This window comes from Brassica oleracea, chromosome C1 (assembly GCF_000695525.1).
Source record: "Brassica oleracea var. oleracea cultivar TO1000 chromosome C1, BOL, whole genome shotgun sequence".
Classification (NCBI taxonomy): domain Eukaryota; kingdom Viridiplantae; phylum Streptophyta; class Magnoliopsida; order Brassicales; family Brassicaceae; genus Brassica; species Brassica oleracea.
In genome coordinates, this window is record NC_027748.1 from 14,385,899 (window position 1) to 14,413,411 (window position 27,513).

Below are 27,513 nucleotides of genomic sequence, written 5' to 3' on the forward strand. Positions count from 1 at the left end.
AAACACTAAACTCTAAATCTTAAAAATAAATATTTTTTTTAAATAATCTTTTTTTAGAACTATTGTTATTTTTATTTATTTAATTTTTTATTTTTTATTTTAAAAGCATAATATAATTTGGCAAGTTATTTTGTTTCCTTAATTAAAAGATACTAGATCTAAAATGACAACTTTCTATTGGTTGGTGAACCTAAAGGTTCACCCTAGGGGGTGAACCCAAGAAAAAGTCGACAGAAAATAGCAAAGAAACTAAGTGCAGTATGGGACCAGGTTTAAGTTTAAAAACATTTTGAATTCATTTCTGAAGTTGTTTCAATAATTTAGGTCTATATATATATGTATATTGGTTCTGTATATCTATTACGAAATTTATAATTCTGAACTGCTATTATTGTTGTTAGAAAACATTATATAGATAAACAAAAATGTTTATCTGAAATTCATATCTTACGTTACGTCGATAGTGACCATGCAAGTGTAGAATACAAATCATGCATTGGTTACTAAGCTCGCCCAATGTAGAATATCGCAATTGCATGCATGGTAGTAGATTTAATATTTCACGAATTTGATACGTTAATCTGGTAGGCAAGTGTTGTCTATATGTACTGAATTATCGGAATCAAGAACATCAAATTTAGTATTTTCTTGAGTCCAAAATTTTGTTAAAATGTGTTGTAGGAACCGATACAACACAAGAAACGAGCAGTAAAGATGATGGATCTGAAACTGAAAATGACGTGGGTAAAGAGAAACATTTGGAGAAAGACCACGAGGGAAGTTGGAGCAATGTAGAAGACAAGAAAGGTCATGAGGATGTGCTGAAGGAGATACAAATGCCAAAGAATCATGATCTCTACTGTTCAAACTGCACTCACAACATCACCGGAACTGCTAAACTCTTTAAAAAGGGACAAGAGACTTTTCCGTACAACATAGATAGATTCGTATTCGTTATCATTTTCTCGTTCAAGTACCCTTTCATTTACATCCCATGGTTGTATAACATCACCCAGGGTATGCATTTATATACACATATTAAATATATATATATATATATATATATATATATATGTTGGATGATGATGATGATGTTGCTCAACTATTGTTTCTTGATTTGTAGAGCCAGTCAATCGCAGCCAGACTAAACCTCCTCTTCCTGAAGGTATGTATGTGTGTACTGTGTACACATTGCTTTGAATGGAGACAGTTCGAATTCTCGAAATGTTTTGACTGATTGATTCTTGATCTCAATGAATAGCCACACCTGTTCCAAAACCGGATAACACCTTGGCTACACTGCTAAAAAAGATACGAGAGACACTTTTGCCAGACCGTTTGCCAAGGCTCACTCGCACTTCTCAGCGGTTCCTACTGTTTTTGGTTCTGCTATTGCTATCAGTCATTTTCCTGTGGACCCTGCCTTCTCAGCCATCACCACCGCGTACAATTGAGGAGGGAAATCCAACAGAGACGATTGATGTTCCTGGGAGGGATGACGGAGGAGGCGTCTCCTTTTCCTGGCTCCCAAATTTCTTGAGTAACAATTACCTTCCCATAATCTTATCGTTGTTCCTAGCCATTCTGGCTGTGCTCTGGCGTTCCATGATAGGTGATTCACTATTCTTCCATCTTGTCTTTTGTCACCTAACTTTACCAAAGATTTACCAAAGCCATCAATATATATATATTGCAGATCCAAAAGAGACCGGTGCTGTTACACATCCTCAAAAACTTGATGCTGGTACAGATCAAGCTAAACTTGATGCCTTTGTCTGGTTGATTGAAATAAATTGTAACATAAAATATTATCACAAAATATATACTGTCATATCTCCCTGACTCTCTTTTTCACTTTTTGCTTCAGATACTAATTCTCCGGTTACAAAGGTCATCCCTAAAGAAAAGTTGAAGAACAACGGTATAGTTCGTATAACTTTTTTTGCCTCAGTTCATCTGATTCTGTGCAGAAACAAATGGTGACTATTTTATTGACTGCCTATTTTAGAAAATCAAAAGGACCTTTATCTATCATTTTCTCTTTGTCACCTAACTTTACCAAAGCCATTAACATATATATGTTGCAGAGGGCCCAGAAAATGATCCAAAAGAGACCGGTGCTGTTACAAATCCTCAAAAACTTGATGATGGTACAGATCAAGCGAAAGGTCATTTCACATACCATTGCCTGGTTGATTGAAATAAAGATGAACATAAAATATTATCACAAATTAGATACTGTCATCTTTGCCTGACTCTTTTTCTCTCTCTTTTCAATGTGAGCTTCAGATACTAATCCTCCGGTTACAGAGGTCATCCCTGAAACAAAGCCGAGGATCAATGGTATAGACCATATCACTTTGTGCCTCAGTTCATCTGATTCTGTTCCGGAATGTTGACTATTTTTATTGATTCTGCCTATTTTAGAAAATCAAAAGGAAGATCCTCCTAACAAAGAGGGTGATACCTCCAAGGCTTCGGCTTCCTCAATAAAGGTCTTATTAATAAAGCTCTTACCAATAAAGCTAGACATCCTGAAGAGTATTGTATACGGAGGTCTAATAGAGTCCATCACAAGCTTTGGTGTTGTATCCTCCGCTGCTGCTTCCGGAACTTCCACTCGTAAGTACGCATGAACTGATGAACATACAAACAGTGACATGGAGTTTTTCATACATCTCAATTCAAATTAATATCGTCTTTGCTTGCAGTCAACGTTCTGGCTTTGGGGCTAGCCAATTTATTCAGTGGTCTTTTTATAATAATTCACAGCGTAAGTCATTTCGTTTCTTCTCTTTCCAACTCCTTTTTTCATGCAAAAGGTTTTCATAATCATACTTAATGGAGAAAACAGAGTATATGCTCCATTGTCCCATGAGAAACAGAGCACTTACTCTGTTTCATCATGTGTCCTAAACGTTCACACTTACAAAAGGTTATGTATTTTGGCAGCTATATGGACTCTTTAAACGACCAAGATATCAAAGCTGGAACAACGATCATATGCCAGAACTGGTATCAGTAGATCCATACGAGGAACTGCTGGGAAAAAGAAACAAAGTCATACTCCACTGCTTCGTTGTTTTTATTTCCTTCATCTTCTTCGGTGTGATCCCTCCCCTCTTCTACGGCTTCTCTTTCAAAATAACAGACAAGGGACGCTACCAAGAAGCTGCGATTTTCGTCGCCGCATCTCTGGTCTGCGTCATATCTCTCTCCTTTGCCAAAGCTTGCGCCTTTGGCATGGATAAACTCAAGACCGTGGCTGCATACACTGGAATAGCGATTGCTGGATCTGCGCTTTCTTTCGTTGCAAGTCAACACGCGAGAGATGTGTTTGCAAAGTATGATTTCCATAAGCTTGCCTCTGATTATCTAAAAGGGTGATTTACAGATCACAGAAAAGTCGTTCTTTAGCTGATCTGTCTCTTTGTTCCATAGAACAGAGTTATCTATCGTTTCCTTGTGTCCCAAGTCTTTAATGTGTGTTTGTACACGAACTAGTTTTGTTTCTCTGTAAGCAAAAGGTTCGAATCTTATCAATTTATAATAATAATCAATTTCATTTTAGAAAATTTCATATATTTACAAAAAAAAAACAATCTTTATCAAAAATAATTAATTTCATTTTCGTCATTTTGGTAAAGTAACAAAAGACAGAATATTGGTTAGTCGTGTTGGTTAGGAATAAAATAAAGAACGTGGACATCGTGGAATAAAAATATTCAGACAAGGAAACTAACAATAAAACAGTAATGAACATGGTTCTGAATCTCATCTTTGTGTATCTCCAATGGAATCCACCGCCACGAATCAGACTCCTTCTCCAAGCTCCACCGTCGACGATGACAATGGCGACGGTGTCTATACCGACGAATTTACCAAACTACCCCCGGACTCACCACACAGCAGCGAGGATGAAGATAGCGTTGACTTTAGCCACGAACAAGGTTTGAGAACTATTTGTACTTTTGGTTAATTTTTTTTTTAAATTTTCTTAGACAGTTCATTAGTAGTTGATCTTAAACATTCACGTTTTATTTTCTTTTCTTTTCGAATGCTAGACTCTAGTTTGGTACCCATAGGATTCGAGTTACATGAAGCTATTGACACTGGGAGTGCTTCAAGATCTGTAAGAGGCAAAGATTCACAAACAGAACGTGATTTCTTGGATAGTGATGTGGAGATTGTGATCAAGAACCAGCATGAGTATTACTTTTACTGCCCCTGCTGTGGTGAAGACATCACCAAAACAGTCAAGCTCGTGAAGAAATCAGATATCCAACCCGCAAAAAAGTCTGACAATGCAAATAAACCTATTGACACTAAGAATGGTTCAAGATCCGAAGACAAGAAGACAAAAAATTTGTCCTGGCTCCCTGCTTATCTCCAGAAGCTGTTTCTTTCTGTTTATGGCCACATCAAAGACAAAGGTACCCTTTCTTTTGGTGTCTTTTGTGTGGACAGGTGTGATTGACTTTGGTTTCTTGGCAGATTCAGGCAAGATAGAGGTTGATTCAAAGTCAACTAAAAATGATCTTGGTACCAATAGTGAGGAACCGAGCATTGATGTCAAGACTGAGAAAGGCAGACCGAGTTTTCCCAAGTGGTACCTCGATGTTTTTGCTTGGTTGTTCCTCTGTATTATCATTGCTCTTTCTTTCCTTTTCACTTCCCCTCAGCAGTCATCACCTTTCATTACACCACCACATCTGGAACTGCCTTCTATCCCTCCATTGCCGCTGCCTTCATTATCTATACTTTGGTTACTTCCAGCGTTTCCGGTGTTGTTTCTAGTCATTATGGCAATGAGGTCCGGTTACATTCCCATATATCACAAAGAGAAAGGTAAGTTACTTTTTTTCTACTCAAGTCTTTTGTATCCATCATTTTCAAGACCTGACCATTTTTTTTAAACATACCAGGCGACAAAGAGGTTGATTCCAAGTCTACTGATACTACTAGTGAAGAACAGATTAAGAAAACTAAAATTGAAGATGACCAAGCTGCAGATTCTTGTCAAGATTCTGACAAGAAGACAGGTATGTTTTGAATTCTGGTTCTGAAATGAATACTAATGACGCTTGGTTGTTAACAAAAATCTTGATTATACTAGACAACCAAAAAGTTCACCCGGTTCTGGTAGATCCTCCTCCACCACAGGAGCAACCGTCTATGCAAATTGCGAATAAGGAAACACCACCTAAAACTCAAGCAGAACCTGGGGTTCAACCAGAGATCCCAAAGAGTGTTGAACCGGGCAAAGGCGGTAATAAACTTGAAATCTTGAAAAGTATTGTGTATGGAGGTCTAATACAATCCATCACAAGCCTTTGCACCGTAACATCTGCAGCTGCTTCTGGTGCTTCAACTCGTAAGTGATCCACATCACATCTCCTTGAGCCATAAACACTATTAACTGACGCATAAATCTTTTTTAATGACTTCTGATTATGTTGCAGTGAATGTTTTGGCCTTGGGAGTTGCCAACTTGTCAAGCGGTCTTCTTCTGATTGTTCACAGCGTAAGTGATCTTTCTTGTCTATCACGTAACATTAATTTCAGAGGATTTAAATAACTCAAAACGCCATTTTTGTTTGCAGCTCCAAGAACTAATAAACGAGAAACCCAAAACAAGAACCAACACTGATGATCAGAAAGAATCAGACGCAGATGTGGAAGAAGAAGATAGGTACGTGGAAGCTCTGGGGAGAAGAGAGAAATGGTGGTTTCACAGGTTGATAGCAATCTCCTCTTTCGTCGTATGCGGTTTGATCCCACCACTTGTATACGGCTTCTCTTTCAGAAGAAGAGTCGAAAAGAGACAAGAGTACAAGACTTTAGCTGTTTACGCAGTGTCTCTCCTCTGCATCGTCTTGCTCTCAGTTGCGAAAGCTTACGTCTCGAAGAAGCGCGAGTATGTCAAGACTCTGTTTAGGTACACGTCAATGGCGACGACGGCGTCGGGATTCTCTACGTTCATGGGATATTTCGTGAACCAGTGGCTTGAGAAAAGCGGGTTTTATGATGAATCTACAGAAACTCCACGAGTTTGAGACTTTGTTCTTGCTCTATCTTTCACTTTACATTGTCCTTTTCTTTCCTTTTATAGTGTCGAATGTTTTCATTAAAACTAAACGAAAATAAAGTAGAAAGTGTTCAGTGAGACACAAAGAACCTTTTTGTTAGAACAAAGAAAACGATTTTGTTAAGATTTCTTCTTTTAACATGCACGAGAAAGATGTTAAGATTTAACAATAGATTCAATTGGTCGGTTACAACAAGGATGCAGGAACACAAATATTGGTGGAGAAATACATTTGATACATCTCCTCATTGTGATATTTCTTACTTCGAGGTTACAAAAAGAAGTCATGGGATGATATGAAAGAGAGGAGTTATTAGTTATGGACCTCATAGTCAATTATATTAATATGGGATTACCACATTTGCAGACAAGGAGGGCCAACTGCCAAGTGTGTTCCCGTATTGTGGTCTAAAGAATGCTGTACAAACTTTTTTTCGCACATTCACGTACTGGTTTGTTCGAAGAATCATATTTAAACATAAACAAAATTAATCTAAGAGCATGTCCATCCATTAGGATCTCAAATGGGTACTTATGGATAAATTTAAAGTAAATAATATGATTTTAGAAGTTAAAAAAGACCTGGTTAGTAGAAATAATTTTTTCCTCCTCTAATGGGAGGATCCCATATATAGGGGTTCTTAAATTTTTTTTTTTTTAAATAGAATGATTTAAAATAAAAGCATACATAAAAAGTTTAATAAAAATTACATAAAAACATATTAAAAATACAAATACAAATTGTAATCGAGGAAAAACAGATTAGTTGAAATCTTGATTTGTTCCAAATTTTTGCCATATATTCTCAACCAAATCAGCTTTCAACTGTTGATGTATTGTTTTATCACGAACTCGATTCCGAATGCTCATCATATTCCCGAGATTAGAAGGCATCTGTGAAGTAAAGTCTAAATCCACTTGTGAACTTCAGTTTGAATCCGGTTGTGCGAAAAGTGATACATCAAACTGAGTGTACCCACAAAAGTGATACTCATTATCTTTCCAATTTTTATTTTATCCCACAAAAGAGATGGATTTTTGACCATGGCAAATCGAGCTTGCAAGACCCCGAAAGCACGCTCGACATCTTTATGTACAGCTTCTTGATGTGTAGCGAATAAGGATGCTTTCGGACCTTGCGGAAGTGGAATAGATTGGAAAAAAGTAGCTCATTTTGGATAAATACCGTATGTGAGATAGTAAGCCAAATGGTACGTGTGTCAGTTGACAATGTAATTAACCTTTTGGAGCTCGACCTTGTAATATATCATCAAAAACTGGTGATCGATCAAGAACATTGATATCGTTTAATGTACCTGGAGGTCCGAAAAACGCGTGTCATATCCAGAGATCTTGTGAAGCTATAGCTCTAAAACAATTGTTGGCTTGCTGATCCACGTGTATATTGACCTTTCCATGCGGTCGGACAATTTTTCCACTCCCAATGCATACAATCAATTCTTCCTATCATCCCGGGAAATCCGCGTATCTCTCCAATATCCAGAAGTCGTTGAAGATCTTCCCGCGTGGGTCTTCTTATATACTCATTTCCAAATAAATTTATGATTCCTTGAATAAAATGTTTCAAGCATAAAAGCGCAGTGGTCTCACCAAGTCGGAGGTATTCGTCGACCGCATCAGCTGGGCAACCATATGCCATCATACGAATTGATGCTATTGCCTTTTGTAATGGAGAGTGACCGAACCTTCCAGTAGCATCTCTTCTTTGTTGAAAGTATGGCATTTCAGCGGAGAGTCGATCAACAATACGCATAAACAAGGGCTTGTTTATTCGAAACCGGTGGCGAAACATGTGAGAAGGATATTTTGCATCTTCATTAAAATAATCGTTCCATAACTGCTTGTGTCCTTCTTCATGTTGTCTTTCAATGTAGCCTCGTTTCTTTTTTTTACCTTGATGCTTCTTGGCGATTTTCATTGTGAATGAGGAGATTTTCGAAATGTTGATCGAAAATCTGATCAATTTTTTCATCCATCATTTCTTCAATATTATTAGAAGAAGAAGCAATATAGAAGTAAGAAAAGTTGGTAAGAGATTGATTTTGCTTTAAGAGAATGGTAAGAGAATGGAGCTTGAGAATGGTAACAGAATGGTAAGAGAATGGAGCTTGAAAATGGTAAGAGAATGGTAAGAGGAAATGGTAAGAGAAAGGTAAGAGAATGGTAAGAGGATGGTAAGAGAATGGTAAGAGAATGGTAAGATGAAATGGTAAGAGAATGGAGCTTGAGAGAAATTGTATTGGAGTTTGAGAGACAAAGACTTCTAAAAAAAATGTTTAGAAAAAGACTTCTATTACACTCGGCAATGTTGCTTGAGAAATGTTTAGCGACAAAGACTTCAATTACAAAAGGCAATGTTTATAAAGAAAACACAACATGCTCTTGCAAAAGGCAATGTTTACAAATGCTCTGAATCTCTTTTCGAGTTCACTTAACAGCTCTGTCTTGGCAATTAGGCTGTCAAATAATTTTTGCTTATTAAGAGCATCCTTCAAAACAAAGTCCTTCTTCCTAATCTCCCACATGCTCTGAATCTCTTTTCCTTCCTCTTCCAATGTAGTTGGCTTGCTCAATGACTTTTTCCCTTTCGCCTTTGCTGCTTTAATACCAATAGGCCGTTCATCATCCTCTCCTGGCACAAAAGTTGATGACTGTGCGGACTGCTCATCTAACTTCCTTCTTTTTGATGAAACCTTATCTTTAGTTGTAGATGCGACACACCATTTCTGATCATGTCTAAACTCCAGCCATGCATGCTCAAGCATGAACTTCACCTTGTATTCATTGAAGTAAATCTCGTGTGCCATCTTCATAACATCGTCTTCATTCTGACCACTTGACTTCTGTTTCGTAGCAGTATCATAGCAACCTACAAACTTGCAGACGGCCTCATTGATCTTCCCCCGCCTTGATTTGCAGTGAGTTGGTTCTCTCTTTTGCAACCCAGCAAGCTTTTGACTTGTTCCATAATAAGTTGCGACGCGTTTCCAAAAGGAAATAGCTTTTTGCTCATTCCCAACAAGAGGATCTTTGGGGGTGTTCAACCAAGCGGAGATGAGCACACGATCTTCCGTTGGTGTCCACTTCCTTCTCTCTTTACGGTCCTCAACATTGTGTGCTTCAAACTCTGCATCTTCAGACCAAAGACCGAAGACAGAGACATTGGACGTAGACTGATCTAAACTAGGTTGAGTGTTTGGTTGTTGATTGGTTAAGAGGTCCATCAAGCTAGAAGACTGAGAATAGGAATCCATTTAATGGTTTCGCAGGAAACAGAGAAGGGGAAGCAAAGAGCAGAAGGAGAAGGAATTGACTTGTTTAAACAAGTTAGACAGATTGTAAAGGCAACTTTCAGAACCTAAACTCTAAAATATACTCAAGTCCCTTTAATTCCACAACCACCAAATGTTAATCACATGTACGAAACTAACAAATGCTAATCAATTCCTATAATCAATATCCACAACCACCTAATGTTAATCACATCAACCATCAATGAAGCTACTTCAAAAACTCATATCGTGCATTGCATTGAAACTCAAACAAACTAAACCTAGAATTTAAGTTAAGTTAAGCAAAATAAAGACTGTAGTCTAGAAGAAAGCTACTTCAAACCGAGAAGCTACTTCATCAACCATCAATGAAGTAAAACAAACTCAAACAAACTAAACTCAAACAAACTACACTGAACATTAGCATACAAAGTCTAGAAGAAAGAAATTACATCCGCGTTGTAGTCTTTCCGTTTGGTTATTGTCTTTCCGTTTCACTCTACTTGCCCTTAGACGAGAGCCTCCTTCCAAAAACACACACGAATTCAGAACATGCTCTAATACAAGTTGAACTTTCACAAAAGATGTCTAATCAAATTAATAAACACAGATAAAGAACAAATTTTGACAAATCCATTCTATACACAGATAAAGAACAAAACCATTCACAACCTCAGCTACTAAGCAAGACCCAAGAGCTTGATGATGCATGCAACAACAATACAAGTCTAAACACTGATAAAAGACCATTCTTTTGATAGATCCATTTGATACACAACAATCTCAGACCCTAAACAAAATCGATCAGATAAAAGGTGAGAGCTTTCTTCACTTACACGGTCCAAGGAGAAATCATCCTTGAATCCATCTCCGACTTCTTCTCTTTCTCTATCTGTCCTTCTTCTTTTGAGGATCTTCGGTGAAACAAAACAGATTTCTCTTTCAATCCAGACAGAGAAGATGGAGTGATCGAGATTGGATGAGGAATATGAAGATTGAAATCGCCAGAGAAGTGGAGTGATCGAGATTGGATGATGAAGATGGAGATTAGAATCGCCAAAGAGACGTTGTGCTTGATATTGGAGGAGGAAGAGAGAAGATTTGAATTCGGTGGTTTACACCCCGACGAAAGAGAGAGTGACTTCAATGAGAGGTCCACTCACCGGCTGCCACGTAAGGCTCTTTACCAACACCAAAACCCCCACATTAAGTACCGGTACTTAGACTTTTCTCCAATTTTTTTTTTTTTTGCTTTTCTTTAAAACTTCTCTTAAGTACCTCCCAATGGAGGTGGTCTAAACCATTTGAATCTTACTTTTCATAGTTGATCGGTGAATCTTCTGCGAAAACATCGTAAGCATAACATATTTTTTGTCACAAACGTAAGCATAACATAAGACTTGGATACTTTGTTGTTTATTGTCACTTTAAATGGTTGGATTCCTTTTGAAAAAAGGTATTGTTGGGGGTGGATTTACATCCTCCTCAAGGCCCATTAGACATTGAACTAGGCTCATATTGCTAGGAAGCCCTAGGCTTCATCTTTCTATAGATAAGGAGTTACCTCCTTATGAGAAAAGGGCTTTTCTTCTCCCATTTTACATATTAAACACTTCATACAAAGAGTTTATTGATTCTTAGATTTATTTACACTTGTAATCATACATGTAATATAATCTTTAATCAATAAATTCTTTTTGATGTTCTTTTTCCATTTGATTTCTATGTTGATTTATCTTTAGCCTCAAGAATTTAAGAAATCTATTTCTTAAATTCTTCATTATGAATCCGACAAACACACCATTTTCGGTTCAAACAGGTATAAGAATAAGCTACAGTTTATTTTCGATCTAAGAGTCTAACCAACACCTACTTAATCTGTTGATTCTATAAAAACATCTGGCGGGTATCAAAACATAGGGATATGATGAATCCATGTGAGCTCAAAGGTCAAGTTCGTATGAATCATGGCTCGTTCATCATCATATCGACTGAGATCGATAATACTATTATTAAAATCAATTTACATTCCTTATGCATGGCCGTCAACCACGTTCGCAACGTGTGTTTTTTTGGTTATTTTAGGTGGGTATAATCGATACGTACTTTGTTTCAAAATACTTGATGTTTTAGGTGAATGCACAAGAACTAAAATATGCTATTTTTTCTAAAAAATAACATCAAAAACCACTATAAAATATCATTGATGACACAGTTTTCTATAAAACTAAGACTAATATAAAAATATCAAACATCAAACATGAATATTTTAAAACATTTTAAACTCTCCAAAACATCATCTATTTTGAAATGGAAAGAGCAAAACATTATCTATTTTGAAACGGAGGGAGCAGTAGTTAAAAGACTTATACAGAATCAGGCGATTTGCTCCGATATCTTCTCGTCTCCACGTCTTTTTTGTGATAACAGTTGTATCTTTTTTCGTCACTTTTTTTTTGTTATAACCTTTTTTTTGTCAACCATTTCATTTTATTAAACGAAAACCCATTACAAGTAGACGAACCATTCCCTTACAAAATTGAAATTAAGCCCAATACGAAGCCCAAGCTAAAAAGATAATATTAACTTAATGCAAAACACGTGTAGCATATGCAGGAGCTTCGAATTTTCTGGAAACGGTGAGATTGATCCATGGTTCGCCGGCTACATGTCGGTACCAAACCACCGGTCTGTCTCTCCGGAAAGTTTGTTCCACTTGCTTGCTTCTACAACTCTTGATCGTCGTCAATCCCTGGAAGTTCTTCTTCAATTTACTAGAGGTGAACTTTGAGAGAAGCTTCAAGGAGATAGCAACAAATCCTTGTCGGAACGTCTTTTATAGACTCCGCCTCATCTGAATCTGTGCTGAATCTCCCCACTGCTTCAACTATCATCTCTGTTCTTTACCAACAAGGAAACTTTGCTTGTGACACAGAGCAAAGATTGATTCCTATTTCAAAATAAAACAGAGCATAACCAGCAAATAGAATCAAAGCTTCCATGGTTGATCGGAATAGAAGTTCACAAAGAGAAGAGAAGCAGAAAGACAAAAACTATAATACAATCGCCAAAGCGAACAAAAGATCCGCGACGGAATAGAGATATCCGCTAAACGGAATCAACCGAAATCGCCTAAGCTAAGAGAAAATTCGACAAGCGGAAAATACAATCGATCTAGAAGATCGAAGATATTTACAACAAAAAACAAAAAAAGAGAAGATGGTAACTAATGTCAAGTTGGGCGGCCCACACCCAAATGGGTATGTACAGTTGGGCCATTTAACATCCATACCCAAAAACACCCACACCCATTTAATACTCATACCCAAAAACATCCACACCCAAGTTAGCCCATACCCATTGGAAATAACCCAAAACCACCCATTATTATTCTTTTTAACAATTAGCTTAATTTTGTTCATAATCAATTATTGTAAACTCAATTTACAAACTTATATACTTATAGAAAATAAAAATTATAGAAAATTTGTATAAACTCAATCTAAACTCAGTCAAAACTAAAATTTGTATAAACTCAATCTAATCATTTGCCGAGCAGAGTATTGCTTTGCTACAGTCTAACTCAATAACCTACACAAACAACCAGCAAAGAATCACAAAGCAAAGTTAAAAGGTCATAACCAAATTATTATCTGAATGACTGCAAGTAACAGGTAAAGAATAACTGTCAAGTTACACACATAACAAGAGAGCTGTATAAATAAGTACACAATTCAAAGAATATTCCCCAAATACATACACTTTAGAGTGCAATGAAGACCTCTTGTACTCCATAAACTCTGAGTATATCCATGCTATGAAGACAGGGATGACTCCGAGCAGAAACGAAACCTGCATTTAAAGAGAAATACAATACACGTCAACCCAAAACCAAATCTCAAGTGTGCATCGTTTCTGAACCCAAAACAAAACAATATTCTAAATGATTCATCATCATCATCAGAACTAGAGTAAACAATGGAAACAATGGAAACGAGATTATCATCCACAAAACCCACAAAACCCACAACACCCACAACACAGAAAGTAGAGAAATCGCGAGATCAGAGCTAAAATCGAATCATACCTGAAATTGTAGAGAAATGAAGAAGGGAATCGATGGAAGGGAAAAGAGAATCGTATGGATTGATGAACACAAGAACAGTAGACGAAGAGAAATCTGGGAGGAGAAAATCGTTGGTTGCAGAAAGAATCGCGAGAGAAGAAAAGAATCGGAAAAAATTATTTTGATTGATTTTTTCCCAAATTCTCTAAACCCTAGAAGTTAAGTTTTTGGGCCAGCCCAACACCCATTTGGTTTGGACCAGTTAACCCATGGACAAAGTGGGTCTTTAACCCAATTGGACCATTAATTATTTGGGTATAACCATCACCCACTCATGTTTGTTTGGAATGGGTTAGTCCATGGGTGGCCCAACCAATTGACACCCCTAATGGTAACCAATGGCTAAAGCCACCTGCCACCAAGGCACCAACGATAAACTTTTTCTGAAACCGCCTTTTAGTCTCTGAGATATTACTGAGAATCTACCTCCTTGTTATAACCAACTTATAGAAATCATGCATCCCTCGTGCAAAATTCATGTTTCTTTCAGTTTTAGTGATATACTGAAATATACTATTTTTAATGGCGATGGTGATTGATCACTACCACAACCAAACCATTAAGAAATGTCACGGTCAACACTAAAAGACGAGACTACTATTGAAAAAACTTGTATAAAATTCGATTGTAGTTAAAAAAGATTTTTTAAAATTAATCTGGAACTTTTTTGTCAACCTTATTAATTAATCTAGAACAAACTTAGTTGATACAGATTTGACAAAAATATGAACAAAATAATACCAAAAAAATAAAATCTGAATAAAATAGAGATGTGATAAAGGGTAATATACTAATATGTCAGCAAACGCGTTGAGTGTCAAATTATCTAAGAATGTTTACATTGGAGTAGATCGACTTTCTTATTATTATGTGTTTGGTTATCTATTTATTACCGTTACCAGCTATATGTTTGATATAGATGAATGTCTTTTCGCTGTGATAAAAATCAAAGAGATTGGCATCGGTGTTAGGTGGGGAGGTGCGGACATCGTGAAATTAACGATGAATGCAAGTCTCTCTCTATCTTTCTGTCATCCACGTGACACAATCAATCCCTTAACAGAAGCTGACAAAATCTTCAACTAATTTTTCACTATTTACTCAAAAGTTCATAATTGTTTGGAGGTTTACCGCGTGGTATAAACAGTATAATATAAAGTCCACTAATACAACATAATATATATAGAATATCATATAGTTTGAATGGTAACTTAAGGTGATAATTTTTACAGAATAACAATCTTGACGAGATAAACTGAAAAAAAAAATGCTTTTCTAATATAAGTAATGTTATGCTTGAGTTGAACGGTTAAAAAATGTGAATTGACACATACGGTAATAAGTAATGTTTTGCTCGTATTTCTGTTAATCCTATAAAAGTTGTGCATAGTATTATTTATTACTTAAATATAGGACAAATCTCCAAAATAACACATTTCTAAGTTTATATCACAAAAATAGCACTTAAAAACTAAAATGAACAAAATAGCACATTTCTAAGTTTATCCTTTGAAAATTTTAATTTTTTTATTTTTCAAAATTTGAAATCTTATCCCTAAAACCTCATTTCTCAACTCTAAACCCTAAACCCTAAACCTTAAACCCTAAACCTTAAACTCTAAACCCTAAACCCTAAATCCTAAACCCTAAACTCTAAACCCTAAACCCTAAACCCTAAATCCTAAACCCCACCCTTTAACTCTAAATCCTAAGTTTGTGACTTTTGATAAAACATTAAGTGCTATTTTTGTGACTTTTGATCTTGAGTGCTAGTTTGGGAACAAAATCTTGATTGAGTGCTATTTTTATCTTTTTCTCTTAAATATAGCAGGATTTCCTAATTTTGCCAATTAGTCTGTATATAATAATAGTATAGTGTTTTTTACACTTAGAATTGGAAAGTTTTAAAGACAAGATAAGTTAACAAAAGTATAATAATCATGTAGAAACCGTGGTGATAAACGGCAAAAAGAAGTCAAGACACTTCATCATCATGATCGATAATCATAAATAATACTAATTCTTTATTTAAATAATACAGAAGAAATCAACATTGCAACGATAACGTTGAAGTGAGCAAAGAAGAGACAGAGACGACCCCATCAATCACCTTCTCCAGATCTCGGAACCTCTCTTTTCCCTCTACCTTTGGCCCTTCGTGTCTTCCACTTTGGCCTCTTTTGATGGGATCCGCCGCCGAAGTCAATGAGCCCACCACAGCCGGGACAGAGAAGCTCCACCACCCAGTAAATTTGGAAGAAGAGGAGGAGGAGCAAGTTGTCGAGCTGGAAAGGAAAACGTCGTCGTTTCCTCACGGGAAGAGACCCGACAGTGCAGACGGTAGTACCATCACCACCAACAATAGCTCCTCTTCTAGCTTTTCCGAAGGGATCCCTGATCCCCGGAACGGCGAAGGAGAGCATATCGCAATTGAGAACTTGGAGGTCCCGGAGTCGCCGGTAGTCGGATTCCACGAGGAGCACCACGACGGGAACGTCTTCTTCGACGGAGAAGAAGGTTTGTTGACTTAAACCTCCCGTTGACTTCATGTTTTGACTTTTATGTGATGATATGCTTACAGAGTTGGCTTCTTTTGTGCTGAAAAATGATTCAAATTAATTTAACATTCATTCAGAAAAAGAAAAAAAAAGAAATGATTCAAATCAAATAGGCTATAGTTATTAGCTTAAAACAATGTCAAGGATTAGATTTGCATTGTTACGTTTCTGCTGGTGTGTGAGAAGTCCTTGTCATGATTTGTTGTTTGTGGCTGAAGGAATTTGGAAATGTCGCCACTGCGATTGGACTTACAGAGAAGAATCTTTGTTATGTTTTGAGACCAAAGGTCAGTCCTTTCCGTTAGGGGCTTCTTCTTAGACCAACAACCTTTTCTTAGCTGCATATTCTCTTTAATGATTAGCTATTTCCTCTGAAATTGATTGACTTGTAGTAAATAGTAGTTGATAAAGTGACCTACTTGGTTTAAGACGCCATCATGTATAATTGAGTTTCTGTTTGATTTTATTTTTTGATAGGCTCTGAGTCAGCTGATGCAGAGCCTGATGCTCATGAGTCGCACACTGCTGACAACTTAAGCGCGGAGAAAAGGGAGCGTGCATCTGAAAACGGTTCAGCTTCTGAGGATAACAACAAAGGACCATCAGGTGAAATCGAAGAAGTACAAGACACTGATTTACCTAAAGAGGTAGTTGCTGTTGTTGTTCAACGCACTGCTGATGTGATAGAGGAGGAAGAGGAGGTGGACATTGATGATGTTGAAGATTATAATGTGGAGAAAGTGCTTGATAACCAAGAGACGCATGATTTGTTCTGTCCTAACTGCCATTCTTGCATCACCAAAAGGGTTGTCCTCAAGAAAAGAAAACGTAAGATCAGGCATGCTCCGGAAGATCCAAAGCGCGTGAGAGGGCCTGACCCTATTGATCCTATTCTTCGTTCCGAGGACAATGAACCATCTCCAGTTGGTGGTGACAGCTCTACACCCGAATCCTTTTTCTACAAGTGCTTGTCCTGCTTCAGCATATTCATACCCAAAGGTACATAAGATTCTTTCATATTAGAGATCTAATCCCTATTTGTATATAAATCATGCTTTTGTTTTTTTTTTTGGAAAAACAAATTGCAGGGGTGGATTCAAAGCCGGTTGCTCCCAGTGAAATTGTCGAGAGGTTAAACACTCAGCCAAAGCCTCAAGAGGAAGCTACAGCCCATTCCAACTGGTTTGGTTCAATGTTTGGATCGAAGAAAAAAGAACCACCTGTTCAGCAAGGTATTCTTTGGTCCCTTTGGTATCTAGTAGAACTAGTATTGCAATAATGCAATGTCTCTCCTTTTTTAGTCGCAATAATGCAGAAGGGGTTGTACTAGATTAGCATTAGGATTAAATTTTATTTATTTTGTGTGGTCAGGTGGAGCAATGCCTAGTATACCGGAAGCTAGTCTGCCACGTGATAACCCAAGCGTTTTAGGAGAAGAGACGGCTGGTTCAAAAGCACCAGCCCTTGTTCAGGAAGGTCCAGTACCTTCGATTCAAGGTAGGGGACATTCTCTTATTCAGTATTTTTATGAAACAACTAGATCCTGAAATAAAGGAGGAAGGAATGTGGAACACTGAAATCTCTAATAAAATATAATCCAATTTTACCCTTGGTTCCTAAGCAATAATTTCAATGCATTGTGGTGCAGATGTGTCAGAGATCAGCGTCTCTCTAGACAATAAGCCTGTTGATGACACCCCTTTGATTCAAGGTACATATATAATTGAGTGTCTCTTAAAAAGTGGAACCCATATTTCGTGTCTTGTAGTTGAATTTTTTGAGAAGCAACTCTAATAAAAACAAAACGTGATAGATAGCCAATCCTACTTCTCTTATTTAGCTTTTGCTTTTCTCTCCATTGAACTTGTTAAAAACTCCAACCACTCTTTTCTTGATACAATGGCAGTTGCAAACTCAAATGATACAGGCAAAGGTGTTAACAGTGGAGCTACCGTTGAAAACGGGCAACAGTTTCTGGTTCCTTCAGCTGATGAGGAGCAAACACAGCAAAAAATCGACAGGGATGGTGCTACTAGCGCAGCAGATGAGAACCACTCGCCAGACAAAGGACGTCTCTCCCCGATTCAACCATCTCGTGATATGAACATATCAAACATTGTGACTAGTGGACCCGATGGAGTAAGAGTAGAAACTATATTTCACACAGAAGGTGTCTCTCATCTGTTTGAAGGAACAGAACCTAGAAAGCCAGATTTTGGTCTGGCCAAAGTAACAGGTGTCTTCTTTGTTTGAAGATTTATTAGTTAACGTACTTTGTAGTCGATCTCATTCATACCTTTTCTAACTTTCCGCGTCCGTTTAGGTGTGATGGAATCAGGTGACGGAGCACCAATTCGTGGAATTGATATTCCACCACTCCCACTGAGTTCGCTGGAAGAAGGAACTCTAACCGAACCGTTAGTGGGACCAGCTGTTGCAGGACCAGTCGTTGAAGGACGTAAAGTGGAGATCTTGAAAAGCATTGTATATGGAGGTCTGATAGAAGCCATCACAAGCCTCGGTGTTATCTCATCTGCCGCTGGTTCTGGTGCTTCAACATGTAAGTACACCCTTCAGCCTTAGCATTCCACTTCCACTGTGAAACACAACACACAAAAAATCCCAACACTCGTATGTATCATTGTGGTTGCAGTGAACATTTTGGTATTGGGGCTTGCAAACTTGTTTGGCGGGCTTATTCTCATTATCCATAACGTGAGTGATCACTTAAATCTTTCCTCATATTGATGCATAAACTTGGTAATATAAAAAACTTCATTTGCAGCTCCAAGAACTTAGAGAGGAGGAACCCATAACAACAGAGGATAACCAGACAAACGTTCAAGAAGAAGGTCGGTACAAGCGACTCCTTGGAAGAAGAGAAAACTTCACGCTCCACGTAACAGTCGCAATCATATCCTTCATAATCATGGGGCTACTCCCTCCTATAGTCTACTACTTCTCATTCAGCAAAACACACAACAGAGACTACAAAGTCGCATCAGTCTTCGGGGCGTCTCTGCTATGCATCGTCTTGCTGGCTCTAGCCAAAGCTCACGTGAGGAGCCCGAGAGGAAGCCACCTGAAGAGCGTTCTGAAATACGCGATGATAGCTGTGTCGGTGTCGGGGATATCTTACGTGGTTGGTAACTTTGTGGATCACTTGCTTGAGAAGTACGGATGGTCTGACGGATCGGAGACTCCGGCGGCAGAGATGATGCTTTCACTGCTGGGGAGAAAGGCTGGTAGCTTCGGGTACTCATCATCTTACTAGAACTGTATCTCGTCAACCTCATATTCTACTTTTCGCTTCCACTCTGTGCTTTGAGAGAGCTGTCGTTAGACTTTTTGTTTGCCTTTTAAAACCAAACCTTTGTTGTGACTTGTGACTTGTGAGTGTAGAAAGTCGTTTCCAAGCACACAAATAAATTGCGACGTGAGGTTTGCCCTTTTTTCAATTCAGTTTGTTTGCATTTAACCAAAAAAAGGGGAAACAGAAGGTTCTACCGAGAATTGAACTCGGGTTACTAGATTCAGAGTCCAATGTCCTAACCGCTAGACCATAGAACCATTTGATAAAACGATAGATATTTTCTTATATAAACGGGTTGTTCGTTCCAATGGCGGACATGAGTTACGCTCGCATTGGGTAATAATGATATAATGACTGTATCCAATTGGTTGGGTTGGTAAGATAACCGTCGGATTCAAATTCGAATTAAAGAGAGCCACAGTATCTGAACGGCTCAGATTCGATCTCTCTTTCTTTTCTCCCTCATTTTCAGAGATCACAGAGGCCAACGAAGAAAAGCATTCCGCCTTTCCCAGAAACGGCGACGAGAGAAAGAGAGAGGAAGGGGGAGAGACATAGTCAGGGCCCGATTTGGTTTCCCTGTAACAAAAAATTTCAGTTTTCGTCTTTCAATTTTCTTTCCCTTTTCTCTCTTCTCCAGATTTGTCTAATCGAATCCATTCTCAAAGATTACTGTATCGCTTTTGCTCCTGTTAATCGGGTTTGAAAGAAAGGAATTTTCATTTCTGAGAAGAGTGATTCTAGAAAGAAGAAGAAAAATTAGGAAGGGGATTTTTTTGACCTAATTTTTTTTTATTTTGAATTTAGGGGATTTTTGTTTTGTTTTTGTTTTTTCAATTTTGTGGAAAATTGATTTGTGGTGAATGGAAACGGATAGTATGGAATCGTCGACGAGAAGCGTTCAGAACGATGAGATCCATCACAACGGAACTTTCCACTTCTCTTCCACCAAGAGCCACGGCGGCGGCGGAGGCGCTTCTCCCGCCGTCGTTACCAATATAGTCGGTCCCACGGCGACTAGCGTCTACGAGCTTCTCGAGTGCCCTGTCTGTACCTGTTCTATGTATCCTCCTATCCATCAGGTGATTCTCCCATCTTCTCATCTGTTAATTTGATTCACGATGTTAGATGTGTTCATATCATCATAGTGTTAGAACAAATTGATTCTTAGCAATTACTATGCTAGATTGTATATAATGTGCTTGTTTTGTAGGTTTCGATGTTGCTTGATATCATGTGGTAATCTGAAAAAAAGTCTCTGCCTTTTTCTTGTTGCAGTGTCATAATGGACACACGTTATGTTCTACCTGTAAAGTGAGAGTTCATAACCGGTGTCCCACCTGTAGACAAGAGCTTGGTGATATAAGATGTTTAGCTCTTGAGAAAGTTGCCGAGTCCCTTGAGCTTCCTTGCAAGTTTTACAACCTCGGATGCCCTGAGATTTTTCCTTATTACAGCAAACTGAAACACGAGTCTCTCTGTAACTTCAGACCTTACGGTTGTCCTTATGCTGGCTCCGAGTGTGGTGTCGTAGGAGACATCCCTTTCCTTGTTTCCCATCTCAGGGATGATCATAAAGTCGACATGCACGCTGGTTCCACTTTCAACCACCGTTATGTCAAGTCTAATCCGCGTGAAGTGGAGAACGCCACTTGGATGCTAACCGTGAGCATATCTCTTGTCTAGTAAACATGTTTAGCTTCAATGTTTTGGACATCTCATCTTTGTGTTCCTTGTTTGGGTTTCAGGTGTTTCATTGCTTTGGGCAATACTTTTGCCTCCATTTTGAAGCGTTCCAGCTCGGGATGGGTCCGGTATACATGGCGTTCCTGAGATTCATGGGTGACGAGGAAGAAGCACGGAGCTACAGCTATAGCTTAGAAGTTGGTGGCAGTGGGAGGAAACTAACTTGGGAAGGAACACCAAGAAGCATCAGAGATAGCCACAGGAAAGTAAGAGACAGCAACGACGGTCTCATCATCCAGAGGAACATGGCTCTCTTCTTCTCCGGAGGCGATAGGAAAGAGCTTAAACTTAGAGTCACCGGTAAAATCTGGAAAGAGCAACACAGTCCAGATTCTGGGCTTTTCATGCCAAACCTATCTTCCTGATCGTTCATGCGTTCTCCTTTTTTTTTCTCTATCTTTGAGAACGAAAGTTGTATGATGAAGACGTTTACACACTTCTTCTTTGTCTGTATCTTAAACATATCTTGAATGAATGTGTTTGATCTTATCACAAGTTAATAAATCTCGTTTGTTGGAACTAGTTCAGATTCTCAAATCTTAAGATTCATTCATATATGGAGATTGGAGATGATCGAAGTGGTAAAAGATAATGTGATTACGAGGAATGATAACTTGTGATTAGCCTTTCACCGACCTTTATAGTTACTTCAGACGCAAGTAAATCTGTGCTGCAAAAAATGGAGGTGCGGGGATCAAACACCCTGTTTGATAAAAACTACGGAAATTTTGTTTGTTTAGGTTGAAAATCTACCGACTTAAACAATGATCAAAGTGTAAGAAATCAACCGTCTTGTCCAGATGGACGCAAAGTTACGAGTTTGGTTTATAAAGTTTATATGAATCTGTTTATTGCTGACAAAAAATATAAACAATGATCAAGTGTAAGATAAATATATGATGGTATTCAATTCCAGTAAATTGCTTAAGATTTGTTATTATGTAAGGTTTCAACAAATCTTTTTTCTTTTTTCAAAAAAAAAAAGATATGTCTAACAGATTTCAACAAATCTCGTTTTCCGTTAAGTGTCAACAGGTTTTCACACAAATATTAAAATATCACTCTAAATAAAACTAGGAAAATATATAAATCCTATTCCTTTTCCTAGAAACAAATCCTAATCATCTAAAATCAATTAAAATGTTATAAATTGTATAATTTATTTTTAGAGCAAATTTACATATTATTAAACTCAATGGTAAACAGGAAAATACTCTGAATAAAGGAAAGTATACGAATTTTGGAAAATCAAGGTATGATTTGTTTTTTCTCGAACCTTCCTTTTTGCGTTTATAGCTTCCCCTATAAATACCTTAGTCTCTGTTTCATTAACAATTACAAATTTCATTCTGATTTACAATCCTCTAGACTACATCAGAAAACAAACCTAAGAGCTTAACCAAAACCAATGGCGATTATCTCTGAGATGCAAGAGGAGAAGAGACCTTCGGTGCCGTTCGAGGCAAGTCTTGATCCTTCAAACCCTCTAGGGTTTTTGGAGAAAGCTTTTGACTTTATCGGGAAAGAGAGCGACCTTCTGTTGAAAGACTCGGCAGAAAAGGATATCGCCACCGCTGTGACGGCCGCGAATAAGAGGTTGAGTGAAGCAGAGAAGAAGAAGGCGGAGAAGGAGACGGTGAAGCCCATTGAGAAGAAGTCGACGAAGGAGAGCTTGCCTCCGATGGAGCCCATGGAGGTGGAGAAGCCAAAGAAGGAAAGCTTGAAGCCCACGGAACCCATGGAGGTCGATAAGCAGGAGGAAGAAAAATCGGGTCCCATCGGTAAGCCCTTTGATCTTGATTTTATTTGATTCTGCTGTTATATGGACTAGGGTTTTGGAGAAAGTTTAGATCTTTAAGTTTATATGAACTAGTTCTTGAGTTGTTAGATCAGACAACTAACTCCTTGTTCCTTTTGATGCAGTTCCCAACAAAGGAAACGGTCTTGACTTTGAGAAGTACTCATGGACACAGAATCTCCAGGAGGTCACAGTCACCATTCCAGTTCCTTGCGGCACCAAGTCACGCTCAGTCACCTGTGAGATCAAGAAGAACCGTCTGAAAGTTGGTCTCAAAGGACAAGAACCAATCGTCGATGGAGAGTTCTTCAATGCTGTCAAGCCTGACGACTGCTTCTGGAACATCGAGGATCAAAAGGTCGTATCGGTGCTCTTGACAAAGCAGGACCAGATGCAGTGGTGGAAGTGCTGTGTGAAAGGGGAACCCGAGATTGACACTCAGAAGGTTGAACCAGAGAGCAGCAAACTGTCTGATTTGGACCCGGAAACTCGGAGTAGCGTTGAGAAGATGATGTTTGATCAGAGGCAGAAGCAGATGGGGCTCCCGACGAGTGATGAGATAGAGAAGCAGGATATGATGAAGAAGTTTATGTCTCAGCATCCTGAGATGAATTTCTCTAATGCAAAGTTTAACTGATCTTAATTCCTTGTTCTCTCTTTTTAATTTTTTTTATTTTAACTATCATCTTGTTATTCTGGCTTTAAGATTTAATCTACCCTTTTGGTTTTGTTCAAGAAATTTGTTGTTCGGTTAATAAACCATTCTGGGAGAATTTTATCAGGTTATTACTCAACTATGTGTTCAAAATTGGTTTTCTTAAAAAGTCTTCTAGGCGAAGTAAGAGTCTGGTACTGTAACAATTACTGAGACAAGAAAACTTACAACTCGCATATTGGTGGTTCTATATCTACCATGATCAGTTGTCGATGCCTATGAAATAGAAGTAGAGATTGCTGCGCGCATGTGCACCCGCACGGATATTAGTTCTTATATTTTTATACATTGGTATTTGTTTTTCTATTATATATTTTAGATGGGTCGTAATATAACTAATTGTATTCAAAAGACCAGGATCGAATCGGGTAATATGGTTATTTCTGTACAAATATCTGAACCCGTTTCAGATACAATTGTTACTTAGATATTTTTAGGTTTCTATAAATGAGAACCGAATTCATCTACACCCACAAGGATTCAAAACCCATACATAATTTTATAATATTCAAGCGGACCTAATTTCAAAACAAAAATAACAACACCCGAAAAGAACAATACGTACCTAAATGGATAGCCAATATTCATGTCTAACTGATTTTATTTAGTAAAATAATTATATAGAATGAAAAATTAAGTGACAATAAATGTAACACATTTTATTTGATTTAAGTTATTATTTTATTCACAAAACATGTCTTTGAATTATGTTTTTGGCTACGTAATTTTCCACCGATTGAAACTAAAATATTTAAAAAAGTTTCAGTAAAACAAACAAAACCAAATGTTTAACCATATGTAAAACCCAGTTATTTTACATTTTTGATTTTATAATTGGCACAAAATTAATTTTGATGAACTAATAAATAAAAAATTGTACTATTAATGATGTAATGCATTGTTAAGATAATATCATTAATGAAATTGTCAAATTGAATGATATATGGAAATATAATTAACGTAATTATATTAATAAAATTATTAAAAAAGACTTTATATTTTTTTTTATAATGCTATCTATGTTTTCAAACAATTTTTTTTTTATTGATATTCATGTTTTTAAATAGTACCAAAAGATATTTTAGTTTTAATAATTTTAGATAAAATGAAATACACAAAGGTTATAATGTAAACGGGTACTGCTGCATTCAACGCTGATGTCGTAGACAACGGCATATCAGTAAACGAAAAAACTTCATGTGACAAATGTTGAATGTTGCATGTCTGTGTACTACAACCACTTACTACTACTTAGCGTGTCATTGGCATTAACTAGAGTAAAAGGTAGAAATAAAAAAAGTGTAAATGAGTGAAAAACTAAAAATGAAATCCAGAGTAACTTTTTCTCTCACTTGGTAATGGACCGTAGGTTCAAAATTTTTGCCGTAGAAAAAAAACTGTAGACTTGTTGTTATGGTTTTAAATTTTATTGCTGTAGAATTTTATGGAAAGCACTAAAAAATTGTTTTAGATATTTGACTCTGCAGAACACTTGTACAGCTGTAAGTTATTTCAAGAATTGTAAAGCTTGAATACTCTGAATTTGGTGCTGTAGAAATAAATATGGATGTTAACAGCACCTACAGCAACTACCAATCACCCCTTTAAAGTAGAGAAATGCATTACTCTATTTTTACACTAGTTTTCTCTTTCCCGCGTAAGTGGACTGAATAAATATTAATATTGATTGGACAAAAATAGCGTAATTCAGCTGAATAATTTGTTACTTCAATTTATTAATGCTCATTGTGTCATCCAGTCACACTCTTAATCTACAAAAGTAATCATCTTGATTATTGTCTAATTAATCTCAACATTTAAAGTTTATTCTCTTTTTTTTTTGAACACTAATGTTTATTCTTTGCATAAGAGAGAATATTAAAAAAATCTTGTGAAGGCAATAATTTACACAAAAAAAAAAAAAACAAATGATGCTCAGCCAAAAGCAATAAGGGGAGCCAAAGGTACAGAACTTTTTCATAAGGTATGCTCCAAAATTCACATTTGGCCTCTACTTTTCATATGTACACACTCTCTTCTGCTCAAAAAATGTATGCAGAAACTGGGCTATAGTTTCGGTTCATGCAAGATTGTTCTCCAGATATTCAGCAATTCGATAATCTCTTCAAATCTTACAAGCTCTCTGATGAAACGGGTTGTCTCTGTTTTGGCCTCTCAAAACTGAGTCTTGCTAGGCAGATGATAAGACAGTTTTGTTCTGCTGATGGAAAAAAAAGAAGTAAACTTTATACTGGCTTAGTAACTTGAAGGAAACAAGTTTTGAGTTGTGATCTTTGTACTCTCTTGTTCTGTTTTTACTTGATCTTTCTTTCTTATGTTTTTGAAGCAAGCCGATCTTGTCAAAGCCCCTGAGCTGACTGTTGAAGAGTCAATGCTAGCCGTTGATCCTCTCTCTCTAGAAATAGTTGAACTCATTCAGCGATCTTGGTTCGTTGCAGAGTGACCAGCAGCTTCTAGACACGACTTTCCATGGCTGTGAGCAGGACCTGCTGGTGAAATCAGTCATGGAGACTCCATTGTCCGAGGTGCTACACATCAAGAACGTCTCTTTAGCGGCAGAAGTGGACAATGTTATGAAGACTAGTAGTAGTCTAGTTGTCTTTGATATCACAGTTCCCAAGAGTGTGAGCACGGATAACCTAAGCTCAATGGATATGACATAACACGAGGATGCGGTGATCCAGAGATTCTTTGATTTCCCTCCAGTGGATTATAGAATGAGAAGAGCTTTTAGTGAAAACGATATACCGGTCTGAACTGAAATTTTCAATCTTTACTAATGTGTTTGCAACAATGTGGCATGTGCTCTTCCTTACTGAATTATCAATATGTCAGAGAAAGTTGTGACCTTTCACAGGCCCCAATGATAATATAATTGAACTCATTTGTATAGTTCATTTTACTTCTTGATATTTTGCTTTATGACAGACATTGAGGACTACAAAAGCAGGTCTTGTTCCCTGTTAGTAGTGAATCCAATCACCCCTTTGATACCTTCGAACATAAGTTGTTCGATGCCAATTAAGACCTCTCCTCAAAGCTAAGAGAGTTTGTGAAAAACAAACTAATGAAAACAAAACACAAGTAACTTCAATTTTCTTCTCTGTCTTTTTCTTTTGGCTTTTCTCATTTAAATAAAGAAACTAGAACCATAAGTTCCAACAGTTACGGAAGCAAATTACGTAAAGGGAAACATGGGCATCATGACTTACTCCCTCCTTGAAAAGAGGACATGAGCACGAGACCATAACTAATACATGCAACAATAATAAAATAAAGATAATGATTGGTCAACCAATGGTACATTGGTTTATATTTCTTGTACGGTTTGATTGCCGGTTCAGCACTTGATTAATTACCAACCCATCTATAACGCCCTGACCGCCCACGGCTAATGGGCCACCCACGCCCGCTCACTCGGCCTGTGGGCCCTTATCCCATAAGACGGGTGGTGCGTTAATTTTTCAAGGTCTGAAAGACTTGTTTACTGATCATCCTGCAATCACCATATAACCTTTTCCCATGTTTTGGCCTCACTCGCACGGTATTGCAAATTACTTCCCGATAGGTCACCCATCCTTCCACTACTCCAGCTCAAGCACGCTTAACTCCGGAGTTCTTTCAGGATGTGCTCCGGAAAAGGTAAGTCAACTTTGGTGATATAGGTAGTCAAATCAATTCTTTTAAAGCCTTTTCCATATATCACAACTCGGGATGTTACAATTCACCCCCTCTCAAACAACGCAACATCCTCGTTGCGCCCCACGACAGGTCTCAAGATGCCTCTCAGGTCAGAACTGAGATGGCTAACCAGCTCTGATACCACTTATAACGCCCCGACCGCCCACGGCTAAT

The 27,513-nt window shown here is 37.6% G+C and overlaps 7 protein-coding genes and 1 non-coding gene across 11 annotated transcripts in view; 6 read left to right on the forward strand and 2 right to left on the reverse strand.

The window, feature by feature from the left end:
- LOC106332506 overlaps positions 1–3,387 on the forward strand; it is a 3,963-nt gene extending 576 nt beyond the window's left edge. The window contains exons 2-11 of the mRNA XM_013770976.1: positions 230–270; positions 682–1,017; positions 1,124–1,165; positions 1,262–1,612; positions 1,697–1,744; positions 1,868–1,921; positions 2,088–2,168; positions 2,290–2,343; positions 2,496–2,622; positions 3,144–3,387. Coding sequence (XP_013626430.1) covers positions 261–270; positions 682–1,017; positions 1,124–1,165; positions 1,262–1,612; positions 1,697–1,744; positions 1,868–1,921; positions 2,088–2,168; positions 2,290–2,343; positions 2,496–2,622; positions 3,144–3,387 — 1,347 coding nt within the window. The 5' untranslated portion in view covers positions 230–260. The remainder of the gene's footprint in view (positions 1–229; positions 271–681; positions 1,018–1,123; positions 1,166–1,261; positions 1,613–1,696; positions 1,745–1,867; positions 1,922–2,087; positions 2,169–2,289; positions 2,344–2,495; positions 2,623–3,143) is intronic.
- A 366-nt stretch (positions 3,388–3,753) lies between these two features.
- Positions 3,754–6,212, forward strand: LOC106326369 (membrane protein of ER body 1). Of its 2 annotated transcripts, none has more exons than XM_013764366.1 (7): positions 3,754–3,950; positions 4,065–4,433; positions 4,495–4,848; positions 4,926–5,042; positions 5,117–5,374; positions 5,463–5,524; positions 5,604–6,212. In XM_013764366.1, the coding sequence occupies exons 1-7, from the start codon at positions 3,794–3,796 to the stop codon at positions 6,054–6,056; spliced, it is 1,770 nt and encodes a 589-aa protein (XP_013619820.1). In that variant the 5' UTR covers positions 3,754–3,793; the 3' UTR covers positions 6,057–6,212. The 2 variants fall into 2 exon arrangements, with proteins under 2 accessions (XP_013619820.1, XP_013619826.1); XM_013764372.1 differs by having other exon boundaries at positions 5,129–5,374.
- Positions 6,213–8,451: 2,239 nt separating this feature from the next.
- Positions 8,452–9,363, reverse strand: LOC106332514 (glutathione S-transferase T3-like). The gene has a single exon (XM_013770985.1). The coding sequence runs from the start codon at positions 9,361–9,363 to the stop codon at positions 8,452–8,454; it is 912 nt and encodes a 303-aa protein (XP_013626439.1).
- A 6,176-nt stretch (positions 9,364–15,539) lies between these two features.
- LOC106308449 (membrane protein of ER body-like protein) lies at positions 15,540–19,527 on the forward strand. 3 transcript variants are annotated; one of them, XM_013745620.1, is made up of 10 exons: positions 15,540–16,024; positions 16,284–16,352; positions 16,543–17,064; positions 17,154–17,297; positions 17,437–17,562; positions 17,714–17,776; positions 17,993–18,301; positions 18,389–18,625; positions 18,719–18,780; positions 18,851–19,527. In XM_013745620.1, exons 1-10 carry the CDS (start codon positions 15,691–15,693, stop codon positions 19,337–19,339), a joined length of 2,355 nt encoding a protein of 784 aa, XP_013601074.1. In that variant the 5' UTR covers positions 15,540–15,690; the 3' UTR covers positions 19,340–19,527. The 3 variants fall into 3 exon arrangements, with proteins under 3 accessions (XP_013601074.1, XP_013601070.1, XP_013601079.1); XM_013745616.1 differs by having other exon boundaries at positions 15,543–16,024; positions 17,972–18,301; XM_013745625.1 differs by lacking the exon at positions 16,284–16,352 and having other exon boundaries at positions 15,543–16,024; positions 17,972–18,301.
- Positions 19,528–19,563: 36 nt separating this feature from the next.
- Positions 19,564–19,635, reverse strand: TRNAQ-CUG. The gene has a single exon. It is a non-coding gene; the product is annotated as a tRNA-Gln (tRNA).
- Positions 19,636–19,816: 181 nt separating this feature from the next.
- Positions 19,817–21,646, forward strand: LOC106308465 (E3 ubiquitin-protein ligase SINAT4-like). Its single transcript, XM_013745631.1, has 3 exons — positions 19,817–20,460; positions 20,657–21,043; positions 21,127–21,646. The coding sequence occupies exons 1-3, from the start codon at positions 20,242–20,244 to the stop codon at positions 21,487–21,489; spliced, it is 969 nt and encodes a 322-aa protein (XP_013601085.1). The 5' UTR covers positions 19,817–20,241; the 3' UTR covers positions 21,490–21,646.
- An 831-nt stretch (positions 21,647–22,477) lies between these two features.
- On the forward strand, positions 22,478–23,670 carry LOC106297784 (protein BOBBER 2-like). The gene is made up of 2 exons (XM_013733955.1): positions 22,478–22,905; positions 23,048–23,670. The coding sequence occupies exons 1-2, from the start codon at positions 22,533–22,535 to the stop codon at positions 23,557–23,559; spliced, it is 885 nt and encodes a 294-aa protein (XP_013589409.1). The 5' UTR covers positions 22,478–22,532; the 3' UTR covers positions 23,560–23,670.
- A 2,016-nt stretch (positions 23,671–25,686) lies between these two features.
- The window catches only part of LOC106332524, a 5,632-nt gene continuing 3,805 nt past the window's right edge, over positions 25,687–27,513 (forward strand). Inside the window, 4 exon segments of the mRNA XM_013770995.1 lie at positions 25,687–25,822; positions 25,989–26,071; positions 26,073–26,408; positions 26,587–26,614. Of these exon segments, the coding sequence (XP_013626449.1) occupies positions 25,687–25,822; positions 25,989–26,071; positions 26,073–26,408; positions 26,587–26,614 (583 nt within the window).